The sequence below is a fragment of the Mytilus californianus genome, unplaced genomic scaffold (assembly GCF_021869535.1).
Source record: "Mytilus californianus isolate M0D057914Y unplaced genomic scaffold, xbMytCali1.0.p SCAF_75, whole genome shotgun sequence".
Taxonomy (NCBI): Eukaryota; Metazoa; Mollusca; class Bivalvia; order Mytilida; family Mytilidae; genus Mytilus; species Mytilus californianus.
Window position 1 is genome coordinate 179,209 of NW_026262729.1, and position 15,354 is coordinate 194,562.

The following is a 15,354-nucleotide window of genomic DNA, read 5'->3' on the forward strand; positions in this document are numbered from 1 at the left end:
AAGAGACATCCCTAACCAAAATAATAAAATCTATAAGAAGTAAAGCTAAATATTGCCCTTCGAATAAACATTAATTTGTTTTGGTAAGAGATGTCTTGTAACTTACTGGTTGTCGTAGGTTGATGTCTGTCATATTTGTTTTCCTTTATTTTATTCTTTTGAAATGTTTCAAAGATTTCTAAAGAAACTATTAACATGGCGATAAGAAAGATTGCTTGCTGAATTCTCTTTTTATGCCTCCGCAACTGAAAGTTGGGGGCATATTGTTTTACCCCTGTCCGTCCGTCCGTCCCTCCTTCCGTCCCTCTTTCCGTCCGTCCCATTATGGGCATATAGCTATTAAAGTTAACTCCTCCTACAGTTTGAATGCTAGGAAGTTTTCACTATGCTGGCTGTTTGTACATATATTGAAGGTGTGCATGTGGTACCGGTTTTGATTTTTTTATTGATATTTACTCTTTTTGGAGATAGTTGAACTTTGTCATTTTTTAGTATTTACTTGCAAAAGAGGTGCATAGCGTTTCCAGATAAATCATCCTATAGTTTGTACATATATTGAAGGTGTGCATGTGGTCAGGGTTTTGATAGTTGAACTTTGTCATTTTTTGGAATATTTGCTTGCATAAGAGGTGCATAGCGTTTCCGGATAACTACTCATACAGTTTGAATGCTAGGAAGTTTTCACTTTGCTGGCTGTTTGTACATATATTGGAGGTGTGCATGTGGTACCGGTTTTGATTTTTTTATTGATATTTACTCTTTTTGGAGATAGTTGAACTTTGTTCATTTTTTTTTAGTATTTACTTGCAAAAGAGGTGCATAGCGTTTCCAGATAAATCCTCCTATAGTTTGTACATATATTGAAGGTGTGCATGTGGTCAGGGTTTTGATAGTTGGACTTTGTCATTTTTTGGAATATTTGCTTGCATAAGAGGTGCATAGCGTTTCCAGATAACTACTCATACAGTTTGAATGCTAGGAAGTTTTCACTTTGCTGGCTGTTTGTACATATATTGACTATCTTAACATGTGGCATTTAGACTAGTAGCCTATCAAAGTGATTAAGTCTTCAATATAAAGAACATACTTCCATTGGTCTATACAAAAAAAAATACCAACAATAACTTGTTAGCTTTTAATGTGTTTTCTGCATTTATTTCAATCCTTCATCACCAATTTCTTCATCTGTGGTCCGGGCGAAACGTTTCAGATTTTTCTTCAACGCCGTGCGTGTTGTTATTTATTAAGGGACGTAACACCACTACTAACCCCATATGAATTATACAAACTATCGATTATTTCGTTTACATTTTCTGTTTCTTTTTGCCGGAAAAATACTTGTACATTTTGAATTACAATTATATACTAGCACCTCTTAGTACTGTTAGTATTTAACAGTCAGTATTTAATAAACAGCGGAAATTTTTTAACCAAGACTTTACAACGTTCAAAGATTGTGTGAAAACCAATTAAATGATCACGCGTAATCTTTGCAGAAGACTCAATTAAACTACCCTAATAAGAATGAAATATTTGTGCTTTTTCATTCCACGGACTATTTGCCAGTCAACAGTTTCAAAGACTATTACCCCGGTCAATAGTTTTATAAACATATTTCCTGTACTTTTTCATACTAATTTTTCATTGGACAACAATGGAGGCATGGACTTTTCTGCTTGAATTAGTTTGCTTGGCAACGTTCAACTCTGATATATCGTATCTGTATGTGTCTGTTGACGTAATTTCAAATTAACACATTACTTACCAGAAGCAATTAAAAAAGAAAAGATCTATGTGACATTTTTAAGAACTAAAACATAACAGATGTATGATATTGATCTGTCGTCGTCTTCATAATCTGGGATTGCTTTGGTGTACGGTAAAATATGAAAATATTTATTTATTATATAAAATTATTACAAGCACGGGAATTTTTACACAAGGATTCCTGGTCTTGATTACAGTAAATAAAATATCGGCAAATACCACACGGGCAAAACAAAACCTGATAGTTCATCTTGTGCATTTTTATGTGACTATTTGGTTTTTTTCCAAGTGGTGTATATAGTCTTTTTAGAAAGTTGTTTTGTTCGGTATAATAAAACACACTGAACGACTGGTTATGAGTGTAATAGCAAGTTTGTTGTCCCTTTGGTTTCTCAGGGACAACAAACTTGCTTTTACCCTCATAACCAGTCAATAGGTGTTTACTGTTCAGTGATATTTTTGTTGTGTTATTAAAATATTGAATTGACAGAAATAAATGTCCTTTTATACATGGCAATATGTACATGTATTTTTTTTTTACAAAAAAAAAACATTTTACAACTGTATTTTTTAGTAAGAGACTGTTATTTCCTACAATTTTATTCAGGAACTGCAAAAAATACTTTCCTGAAAATTAGTATCAGGCTTTATTTGAACATGTTTTACCGTGTGATGCGGTTTCAGTTTCATCGTCGTTCATCAACTTACTGTTTACCAAATACGTATATACAACAGTTTGTCCAAACTTTTTTCTATTCAATATCAATGTTATTTTCGATAGTTTTTGCTAAATTACTTTCACTCTCATCTTAAAGAGTTTACCCTTGTTTCCCTTTCAATGTTGACATTGTTTTCCTTTTAATAGCTGCACACGCCTAGTACTTGCGTAACCCATCTCTAGCTAAGGGGTTAAATTGAAGGTCACACGAATACGGATTCAATGAGGTCAAATTATTCACTTGCAAGTGAATAATTCATCAGCGATGTTTCCTATAAATATGAAGATGTGGTATGAGTGCCAACGCTCCATCCAAGTCACAATGTGTAGTAAACAATTATAGGTCAAAGTACGGCCTTCAACTAGGAGCCTTGGCTCACACCGAACAGCAAGCTACAAAGGGCCCTAAAATGACTAGTGTGAAACAATTCAAACAGGAAAACCAACAGTCTAATATATATATAAAACTAGAAACACGTATGAACCACACAAACAAACGACAACCACTGAACAACTGGCTCCCGACTTGGACAGGTGCATACAAATGCAGCGGGTTTAAACGTTTTAGCAGTCGCCAACCTTCACCCTAACCTGAAACAGTAGTGTAACATTACAACATAAAAAGACACACTATAAAATATCAATCGAAATGGCTTAAGTCGATCAAAAAGACATATAAACAAAAACAAGTAAACATACACAAAACGAATAAATTTTATATATGAAACAATATAAATATAATATTTATTTACTAAAAAAGATGTAGAACAATGTCAAAAAGAAAACTTTAACCTGGGAATAAATGGTGTTAAATAAAGTAACGAACACATGTAAATATAATATAATAATTTTGTTGTTAGGAGTACGGAAACATTTTTTACAAAATAAATAAATTTGTTGTTCACAGTACGAGTACAGAAGTGAAAATTTATCGTCATACTAAATACTTATCAAATGTGGTGCATATTAAAAATAGTGAGACGAGATATAACACAAAATAAGTAAACATTGAATAACAGAAATGCATTACAAATTGTGTCAACAGGTTAAATTAACACGAAAGTACGATTTGAGAGTAGTCGCAGTTACTGAAAGCTAGCTAAAAGCCAAAAACAATTAATAATATAAAATCATGCATCAGAGGCTAAAATCGATTATAACACATCCCAGGGATATAGTGTTTTAACGCCATGGACAGTCAAAGAAGACATGACTTGTGCAATGCCAAAATAAAAGTATCGACAGGCAGTAGGATAGTTAGGACTTAACCTTATAATAAATATGTATCATGTTATATAGATAAGTGTATTTATACATCCCAAAAAACAGTTAAAAAAAGAATACAAATTTAGTTATGTTTTAATTTGTTGTAGACAATTAGTGCCTATGTAAACAATAGTAAAAGATCTTATTACAACATTCATAAGATAACCTTTACTAATAAAGTTTGTTTAAAGGTTCTATGAGTTTACACGGATCACTTAGTGATTTTCGCGCTTTCAGTGCAATATTACCGTAAAATTTAGGATGTGAAATACCGTTTTTTACTTATTTTGACAAAATTGAACCAAACTGGCTGCTTAAATCGAAATTATCATTAATTTCATTATTTCACTTTCTTTAATGATTGAACAAAAAAAAAATCATATTTTAATTTGTTTTTATATCTTGTAGCTAATGCCCCTTTAGGTAGCACTCCACAAAATGTTTAATCATCTCCTATTCCTAGTTTTCTAATACATTGAGCCAACGGTTTGTGTCATACATGTGCATATGTATGTAATCTGTATCTTCCATAGATTTGATTTTCAACAATTAAAATGATGAAATATAATTCCTTTTTTGTTTATCCATGGCAACATTCTGAAATCATTTACCATAAAATATTGCGAAAAGGGGCATGAAAATGTCACAAATTTCCCTAAAAAATGGTTAAAACTAGAATTCAAGCCCGTTGAGTTGGGCGTTTTACCTCATTTTTCCATAGAATTAAATCACAAAGTTCGTGCGACAAAAAGGTTGGAAAATAAACATCACAATAATTTCTGGACCAATGTCTGGTATGGATATGAAAATACGGACTGTCATACAGAAAACGACCCCTAATACATACATTTCACAATCTTGATGTTCATATAAACCCACTTTTAATGCTTCATCTTCAGCTATCCCAAATTAATTTTATTGTACACTAGTTTTCCTATTTCAAAAATCCACCGAGGCCAAATGCGAAACTACACACCTAACTGTGGAGTGCTACCTTTTAAATTGACTAGGATTGTCAGTTGTCTTACAGGTGGTCGGTGGTTCTCTACGTGCACTCCGGATTCCGCCACTAATAAAATCTGACCGCCACGAAATAGCACAATAGTGCTGAAAGTGGCGTTAAACACGTGACGTTAAACACCAATCAATCAAGCAATCTTTTCCGTGGTCGACTATCCCAATAAAACTTATCATGTCGTAAACTTACATTAATTTATCGACACAATGGTATATAGTAACACGTTTATCTAAAAAGTATGCTGTCTGATTAATTCACAAGTCAAAGCAAAAAAGTTTTTTTACCGAGACAAGTGCATATGAGATCAAAGCAAACACTTATAGAGCTATATATTTCTGGGGGGAAAATGGTTTCTATTAATAATAGCAATTTGATTTCCTTTATTATTGGTGCGTGGATTTCCTTGAAATTCTTTTCTTGTATAAACAGAAAGCACTCGGCATGGACGTATACCAAATATTAATCCAGGCAAGGATAAAAGTTGAAATGGTTCAATCAGAGGGGGATCATGAAGTTTTGATAGAATGTAGCTATATGACGTATGCTGATGATGTATCTGGAGGTTCCGAATTGACAGAACAGTAAGTATTCTAAAATTTACATAATATTTGAATTATAGATGAAAGCTGTGGAACCCTTTCTTGCCTCCACCAATTTATTAAGAAAGAATTTTGATAAACATTGCCGAAATGGCTTTGAGTGGGATCCCGTTTGTGGGATGGTGTTGAAGCTGGGGAAACTAGCTTTTGTAACTGTAGTCGGCTGTTATTGTACTACAAGATGTGAAATTGTTACATCAGGTTAGATGTTTCGGTACCAATATATGAGATATTGGGTTTGCATTAATGGATGCGAATCTGGATCACAGTTCATTCACATCTAAGTCGGCAGTCCAATTCAGTAAACATAAACGAATTGGTAATTTCCAAATTCTTTTAATAGAATACAAATATAAAATAAAAGTATTTACAAATCAGTAATTTTAAACCAAAGGAAAATACATCTGCTTGCGTTGGAAAATCCTAACGCAGTTCATGTGCTCTCGTTGGCATATCCAAACGGAGTCCCCGAATAATAATTTAACTTTCTTTAAATACCAAATAAAAACAAAGTTAGTAATGGTCATTTTGTCAACAGAAATTAGATATCGGATTGATTCCGGTTTTCAAAGAGAACTATTTACACGCGTCTGTATTGAACATAAAGATAATTGATCAAGTAGAAATATTGAATAACCGTAAGATTTGAGTTCAATCTTGACCATAAGTATTAACAAATCTAACATGTTTCAGGTGTAAACAGTATTTCGGACATTTTTATTACATTGTGAATTTCGAGATCATTCATGAAATAAATCAAATATGCCTGGTGCACATGTACACGAAATGTACACGTTAATAAACTGTACTAGAAATCAACATTATTAGATAGTATTGAATATAAAATTTAGCACAAAAACAATGTGTCACAACTTCCATCAAAAGTTGCAGTCCTGGAGATTGTTGTGTCCTTGATGTATGGTTCCAATAGCTGAAAAGAAAAATATAAGAAATGAAACCATTTTAAAATTTTGATTATGCCCGATAAATTACGTTCCCCATTACGTTCCGCAGTTTCAACCTTCTCTTATATGTTCTATGGACACATTGCTTCGTTATAATCTATGGACTATATAATCTAACAAGTTTTTGGAAATTCTTTTTATAATTAATTATTTATTGCGAGTTATATTTCCAATCGGGTGTTGGTAGACGAAATAATTACGGTTGACATACTTGGGGAGGCCTGCTACGAATGATTGCGACAACAAAAGTAGGCGTGTCATACACTATTGTGTAGATAAATCCATTTAAATGTACGGCCTTATAAGTTTTGTGGGGTTGACAACCGAGAAATCGAAATATAACGGAATTTCGCGACCGGGTGACATTTTTCAAAAATGCGAGTTAAAGAAGAGACGTTGATTGTCGAAATGCGCATCTGGTGCAGCAAAATTGTTACCGTTTATGTTACTAAGTACCTTGTGTTATATTAAGGTATATAGGGAAAAAAAATTCTGAGACAAGTGCCTGTGAGAGCGAAGCGAAAGGTTACTAACTTCGTTCCAAGGAATTGTTGCACCGATCGGGAAGAATTGTTTTAAAATGTAATTAAATATCTCTTACCGGTTTAAACAACGAGTTCTTGCTGTCCCCAGATGATCATCATTTATTGGTATTCATATGTTACAAATAACTAACATATATTGTTAAATCGGGGATTTATGATAATGAAGGGGAGGGACTATTGGGGCTCAACACAGAGTCCTGTCCTCAAGCACCTATGTACAATACTATACAGACTAACAATTCTGAAATACAGAAGTTATTGTATGTATTAATTATTGTAAATCATTGTCTTCTCTAAAAATGCGAATACTGTTTAATACGAAATGTGTTTAGTGCGAAACATGTTTAAACGAAATCTGTTTAATGCGAAATCCGTTTAATGCGATTTAAAAAAAAAAATCACTTCTAAAATTATGAATGCGAGTTTTTATTATTGGGAACTTGAAACATTTTTCGTGTTGATAAAAAAAAAAACATAGCAATAGTATCTGAATTTACAACTTCGGAGCCGCAACCCCGTGTCATACATGTATAGCCAACGCATGTGGCTTTCTGAATGGTGATGTTGCTGTTTCTTAGTGATTTCTTGAGGTGTTCATGTTATAATTTAATTAAGCTTTAACATGTGGTTGATTATAGGAATGGAGTTTGAAGGACAAGGTCACAGTAATGTTGCTAAATAAATGTTCATATTGTGAATTTTTCAAAATCTATGTTTTGTCTCACCGCGACGAGCTCGAACAAGCGATGGCGACAACAATATATTCGTTTGTAATTAGGTTAGTTTAAGGGAGACCTCTAGTGGTAAGTCAATGATATTTGGTATGCAGTTATATAAGCATTGGCACATCTTATTTCCATGGAGATTGTTTGACCCTGCCCCCTCAATCATGGTTTAATGACTTTGAATTTTGCTTAGTTTATATTTTGAAATTTGCTATTAGATCAGTTTAAGAGGAACCACTAGTGGTAGGTCAATGATCGTATTTGGTATGCGATTGTATTATCATTTGCATTCTTGATTTCCACGGAGGTAATATTTGACACTGCTATCCAGTCATTTTTGATTTACTTTAAATGCTTTGCGTAGTTAGTGTAAACAATATTTTATTTAGAAACAAATAAATAAATACGTACATCAATAAATCAATGCAATACATGGATTGGAAAACAAGTGACAAGTCACTTATACAAATTCCTCTCCTTTTGAATGGTAAAATTAATTACAATGGACAGAAAATATACAATCATATAACATACATGTGTTTATATATATTACAAAGGAAAAGAAAACAAAAGTATAGGAAATTAACATCTAATGCAGATACTAGTAGTAGTTTTTAACATTGGGTGACATGTTGTTGAGCCTTCAAGAATTATTTTGTGAATCTCTTAGTTTTCAATATATTGTCTTTTACAATAAGAAAGTTGTTTTTATTGTCTTTATCTGTAATGTTCGGATCACCATAAAGTAACGTATCTATGTTAAGTGCACCAGCTTGTTTAACAGTCAAAGTACTGAAGTACTGAACATCGGATGACTGCAAGTTCTTGTGGATGGTCACAAGCACTTGTCTCAGAAAAAAAATCGCATCTCTATACCTGAAAATGAGGTTAATGTACAGATATAAAAAAAAATTCTTAGACAAGTTCGTGCGTGGATGATAAATAAATGACAGGGAATTCAACCTCACCGTAATAAATATGATATTAAAGTGATACAAATCAGTATACTCTGATCTACTCTGGTTTGTTGTTATATATTATATTATTATTTGTATATTACAGTTACATGTATAGATAATTTTCATCCATTTGTATATCATTCTATTCTACTATATTAATAATAGTGCAGTGCAAGTGCATGGTGGACACTCTTCTGTAATAATTCGATTTTTCTAATAGATTGGATTTGAGTAGGCATTCATATTTTCCCGCCAAACTTTCAATCTCCCATACCGAGTTATCGGTCCTTGAGAGAGAGCGATGACCGATAACTCTGCATGGAAGATTGCAAACGTTCTTGTGATATTCTTCCGCATGCGTTAACACACATTTTCTGCACGTGTGCATAGATTTTAAAGATTTTTTACTTATATATATATTTCTAACGACAAAACATTTTCATATTATTAATTTATGTTCTTAAAAAAATATTTTTAGGAGTATCAATTGAAAAAATGAATTTATAAAATGCGGTAAAGAATGTTATTTTGCACTCGATAATGTCCGCGTATTTATCATGTTTATAGATCGGTTACAATCCCAACACGAAAGTTACGTAATGGAAATCTAGGCGACAGCAATACACCGGAATGCCATCACGGTCATCCGATGTAAAAAGTGTTCAGAGGTTTCTATCTGTTTACATTTACAAAAAGGGTCTGATTCCAAATTTTTCTGATACAAGTGATCTCTAAGACTACTGCTCTCGGTACAGATTCAGGCATGATATATCTGACCTAGTCTACTGCCTACATAATAATAATTTGGTATAGAATGATTTGGCTTAAGAAAGGCTTTAAGGGGAGCGATAGAACCAGCATTCTTTATATCCGAGGGAAGGCTATTCCAAAGTCGAACTGTTGATGGAAGAAAACTATTCATATAATAAGTAGTTCGACAGGGTACTGATGGAAAATTATTAGCGTAACGAGTTATATACTTGTGTATATTTCTAAACTGATCTGGTAGAATATCATTTAGATAACATGGGGTCTTTCCATTCACCATATTATAAAAAAGTAGAAGTTTATGATTATCTCTTCGCTGTTGAAGAGTCTCCCACCCGCATTCTGCCAAAAGTAAGCGTAGACTGGTGAGTTTTGTTGCAACAGTAACGATGCGTGCGGCATCATAATTTATGTGTTCAAGCTGGGTTTTTAAGTATTCGGAACAGTTATCCCAGAAAACATCAATATATTCAAGTAATGGGCGTATGCAGTTAAAATACATATTTTCAAGAGATCTGTCAAGCCTAAATTTTAGGCGCCGCAGTAGTTTAAGTCGAGGTAATGTCTTTGATGTAATTTTTTCTATGTGATGATTTCATGTACCATCACTCGAGAAAGTTAATCCTAAGTGCTTATGTGTCTGAACTCTTTTTTATTATGACGCCATTCATATTCAATGGTGGATGATAATCTGGTTCGCTTTTCCGTGAGAATACAATGGATTCAGTCTTAGACATTTTAAAGTTTACTAACCATTTATCCGCCCAGATTTTTATTTTACGCAAGTTGTTGTTTAAAGAAATCGACGAAACTAGTGGATTATCTACAACAGAATCAATGCATGTATCATCCGCGAATATTTTAATATTACAGATTACTTCGTTTATAATGTCGTTGATGTAAATGAGGAACAACAAGGGACCAAGAATTGAGCCCTGTGGTACTCCAGCATTTAAATCAGCCCAGGAAGATTCTACTCCGTTTATTACAACCCTCTGTTTTCTGTTCGATAAGTAATCATTAAGCCAGAGGAGAAGGTTACCAACAATGCCCATCTTTTGCAACTTATAGAGCAATCCCTTATGCCAAAAACGGTCGAAGGCTTTACTAATATCGAAAAATATGAATCTAATATCTTTGTCTTCGTCTAGGGCTTTGCTTAGTACGTTACAAATATATAAAAGTTGATTTCTTGTCGAATCGTTAAGCATGAAACCAGACTGGTGCTCAGTAATCAAAACTCGTATGAAGTTAAGTGCTTATATACACAACGCTCGAAAACTTTACTCATCACTGAGAGAAGAGATATTGGACGATAATTACTAAGTATGCTTTTATCATCATTCTTGAAACGAGGAATTACATTCGCTAGCTTCCAAGCGGACGGGAACACTTTTGTTCTAAGACTTAAGTTGAAAATAGCGCGTAATGGTTTTGCTATAATATCGGCAACAGGCTTGAGAATACGACCGCTTATAGCATCAGAGCCCGAGGCCTTGTTAACATTTAATAGAGTTTGTAGAATGTCTTTGACTTCGTACGTTTCAAAAACAATATGACTTAATCGTCTATCTGGAGGGATGTCGTCTTCATGCAGTAATTTGTTGCTATCGTCGATATTAGACTGTGACGCAAAATAGTCATTGAATGCCTCGGCCTTTTGTGTATCGTCATCAATTAAGGAGCTGTTAAAATTGATAGGCGGAATATTCATGTCTCGAGATTTTAAGTCGGTTATTTGGTAAGCTAAATTCCACCAAACTTTGGTTGAAGACATGGTCGTTCTAAGCTTTCCGATCAGTTTGTCGTAGAATTTTTTTTTTCTCATTACGTATTACATTTACCGTTTTGTTTCGAATTCTGCGAAATTGTATCCAGTTTTCGGGACGATTTGCCTTCTTCGCCTTTTTATAAATACGGTTTCGTTTTCTAATTGACCTGCGTATGAAATTATTCATCCATGGAGGATCGTTTTTCCTGACTGTAATAGTTTTATTTGGAATAGCTTTTGAAGCAAAATCTATTAATAATTCGGAAAATCTCTCGACAAGCGAATCGACATTGGTGCTAGATTCAATGGAATCGTCCCAGTTAACATCTGAAAGCATTCTACGAAAAAGGTCGTAGTCGCCTCTGTCATACAACCATATCTTGCGTTTGAAACATGTACTAGACGGTTTGTGAAATTTTAACATACCATAAACGGGGAAGTGAAATCTGATATTGGCGGAAAGAAAGGGTTCGCCTACATGGACCAAGTCGACTGCGTTCGAGTTGTTACTTAAAACTAAATCGATACTAGTAATAGATGCTGAATTTTCACAAAAATTGGTAGGTTCCTCTACAAATTGGGACATGCCATATCTTGTGACCTTCATCTTAGATTGCCGTGTATTCATTTGGTCGTCATCGCCTACAATTAAGGTGGTACCTAACACTACAGGGAGATAACTCTTTAAAAATCAGCTTAACGTTTTAATAACGTTGTATTGTTAATGAAATATTAAGCTTCTCAATGATCAAAATTTGTGTTTGTCAAACTGCTATATAACCAACGAAATTTTTCTGATAAAGTGGTTGGTTCAAATTTTTTGAAATTTTTATATTTTTGTCAAAGGGTCAAAGTAAACATTTTGTCAAAATTTTATGAAAATTAAACGAGCCAAATTAATATTAGTCAAGGTGTTGGGTACCACCTTAAGATGGTCTCAATGCCACTATCTGAAGCTAGCTCAAAAGAATGCTTTATAAGATTCAATAAATGTTGTGGTGAGTTGGGAGGCCTATAGAAAGTACCAAGCAGAAAGGATCGATTTTGTTTTAACTTTAATTCAATCCAAACACTTTCTACCCCACTTACTTCTAAGTCACATCTCCGATTTGCAGAAAGATAACTTTTCACATAAACAGCCACTCCGCCACCGATACGATCTACTCTGTCATGCCGAAACGGCTTTACAAAATTGTCTAACAGAACATCATTTTCGTTAACATCTGACTTAAACCAAGTTTCCTTAAAGCAGAGTATATCCAGGTGCTGAAGTTCGACATTTATTAAATCTAGTTTAGGTTCTAAACTCTGAACATTTAAATGCACAAATGATATAAATTTGGATAGACAAAACTTAAATTCATCAAGGAAGAGCTCTGATACGGATGACAATGCGGATTTATCGGAAGAAAATTGCGATGATGGACCAGGATTTTTTTCTATGTTCCCAGACAAAAGGAAGACTGATATCAATATAACTAGCATGATAAATAATACAATGTTCATTAATACACAATGTATGATACAGCACTTTGGTAATACATTTAGTATCCAAACATGACCGTGGCTTCCTTTTGACAAAATATCTCACTATTAACTGTTGAATTTCCAGTGAGATTAAGTCTTATTTTTAATTCAGATTTACATACGATTAACAATAACATTACAGGTATGGCTCCCAAACTATGCTGCATAAATAAGTTTACAAAAACAATATCATCTTAGTTAATAAACAACTTTTTTTTCCTAACTCTTGTGGCTCGACTGTAAAAGAGTCGGACTGTCCCACTCTGACTTTGTAAAGTGCGCTGGAAATACCCATCAGGTAACTTTGGTATTCGTAGCAGTGAGTCAGAGTGTTCGTTTCTTCTACATTAAAAACTTTCAGTCTTAATATATATATAAAAATTTGTCACCCGTGCTATTAACATTTCCATAAACTATAACAAAATAACAACAAACAATAACAAACATTTTTACACACTTAATTTTAGTTTAGTGAGTTCGAATACACATCTCCAGAGAGAAATTACTCTTCAATCTTTTAACTCTATCTGGCAAATTTCAAACAAAAGAAAAGTATGTAAAAACATTTATTAGGCTTGGATCAGCATCTCAAAAACTTACAGGTCTACACAACATAAACTATACACACAACACAAAAACAAATGACAGTCGCAATACAAGTACATGTAACTTACTCAAACAGAAGGTACAAAAACCTATCTTTCAAAAAACCCGCTAAACACACGGGAGAAAAAAATCTGAATAAAATTATTTTTTTTAAAATAGGGCTGGGTGGGCGAGTATTTCAAGATTTATAAATTTAAGTCGATCGACGCGTCAACTTAGTATATGTAAGAGAATGATAATCCCTTTCTTCATGATTAAGTACGAGCGTTAGCGAGTACTTATCATGAAGTAAAGGATTATCATTCTCTTACAAACTTAGAATATTGTAAAATGCTCAAGGCTCAAATGATCTCTTGATTGGTTGTATTCAAGAATTAGTTTCATTGTCAGTGTAAATTAAATGTTTTATAATTGATGCACGACTTCATTTTTCAGCATTTCATGTATGGGTTAGTTTTAGTGATCTAAGGACTTTCTTATAATTTGGGAAATATTAAAAAATGCGTTATAGACATAACAGTACAAAGAAAAGGTAGGAATTGTATATGTTTCCTGATTATGAGTATGAATGTAAATCATGTAATATTTTAGTGAGGAATTATCCTTTTTAGCTCACCTGGCCCGAAGGTGAGCTTTTCTCATCACTTGGCGTCCGTCGTCTTCGTCGTCGTCGTCGTCCGTCGTCGTTAGCTTTTACAAAAATCTTCTCCTCTGAAACCACTGGGCCAAATTTAACCAAACTTGGCCACAATCACCATTAGGGTATCTAGTTTAAAATGTGTCCGATGACCCCGCCAACCAACCAAGATGACCGCCATGGCTAAAAATAGAACATAGTGGTAAAATATAGATTTTGGCTTATATCTCTGAAACCAAAGCATTTAGAGTAAATCTGACAAGGGTAAAACTGATTATCAGGTCAAGATCTATTTGCCCTGAAATTTTCAGACAAATCTGACAACCCGTTGTTGGGTTGCTGCCCATGAATTGGTAATTTTAAGGAAATTTTGCAGTTTTTGGTTATTATCTTGAATATTATTATAGATAGAGATAAACTGTAAACAGCAATAATGTTCAGCAAAGTAAAGATCTACAAATAAGTCGCATGACCAAAATTGTCAGTCAACCCCTTTAGGAGTTATTGCCCTTTATAGTAAATTTTTAACAATTTTTCGTAAATTTTTGTAATCTTTTACAAAAATCTTCTTGTCTGAAATTACTGAGACAAATTTAACCATACCTGGCCATAATCTTTATTAGGGTATCTAGTTTAAAAAAAATGTCCGATGACCCCGCCTTCCAACCATCATGGCCGACATGGTTAAAATAGAACATAGGGGTAAAATGCAGTTTTTGGTTTATATCTCTGAAACTAAAGCATTAAGAGCAAATCTGTTCATCAGATTAAGATTTATCTGCCCTGAAATTTTCAGACGAATCCGACAACCCGTTGTTGGGTTGCTGCCCCTGAGTTAGTAATTTTACAGAAATTTTGCAGTTTTTTGTTATTATCTTGATATCATTATAATATCTAATATCTAATACTCATAACTATTAATTATGATTTTAGCCTTATTTTACATGATTTCCAAAGCATCAGTAAATACAGGTGAGCGACAGAGGCTCTTGAGAGCCTCTAGTTTTACTTACAGTTTAAATCAATAAATATATTTGAGTTACAACTCATTTTATTTCACAGCCAATATTTTGGTCCGGCTTTTTAAATCAAATACTATTTCATTATGTCGGGGAAATGTTCTAATAAAATGCCTTTAAAAGTTTTTTAAAATATATTCAAAACTTAAATCAAATTCCTGCTTTTTATTTAACTTTATCGGTATATTGGAAATAACTATTCTTCCCAACCGCTGGTTCAGTAATCAGAGTTTTGGAAAGCTAAAGATTTAGGTTATTTTTTATTTTAAAACTTTTCCTTTCTTTATTTTGCATTGCTTTGATATTGTTTTTTTTAGTAATTTAAATTATTTATATTTTCATAATAACATTAAAGGTACAAGTTTCACTGCACCAGTAAACTTCAACATATTTTTATTTTTTTGTTTGTTTCACAATTCAACTTTTAGTCAGTTTCAATAACTTTGATAAATCCTTTTAATCTG

The 15,354-nt window shown here is 33.3% G+C and overlaps 1 protein-coding gene across 1 annotated transcript in view; it reads left to right on the forward strand.

The window, feature by feature from the left end:
• LOC127710386 (uncharacterized) overlaps positions 1–15,354 on the forward strand; it is a 51,408-nt gene that overhangs the window by 14,570 nt on the left and 21,484 nt on the right. Inside the window, exon 5 of the mRNA XM_052216217.1 lies at positions 5,199–5,350. Within this exon, the coding sequence (XP_052072177.1) occupies positions 5,199–5,350 (152 nt within the window). The remainder of the gene's footprint in view (positions 1–5,198; positions 5,351–15,354) is intronic.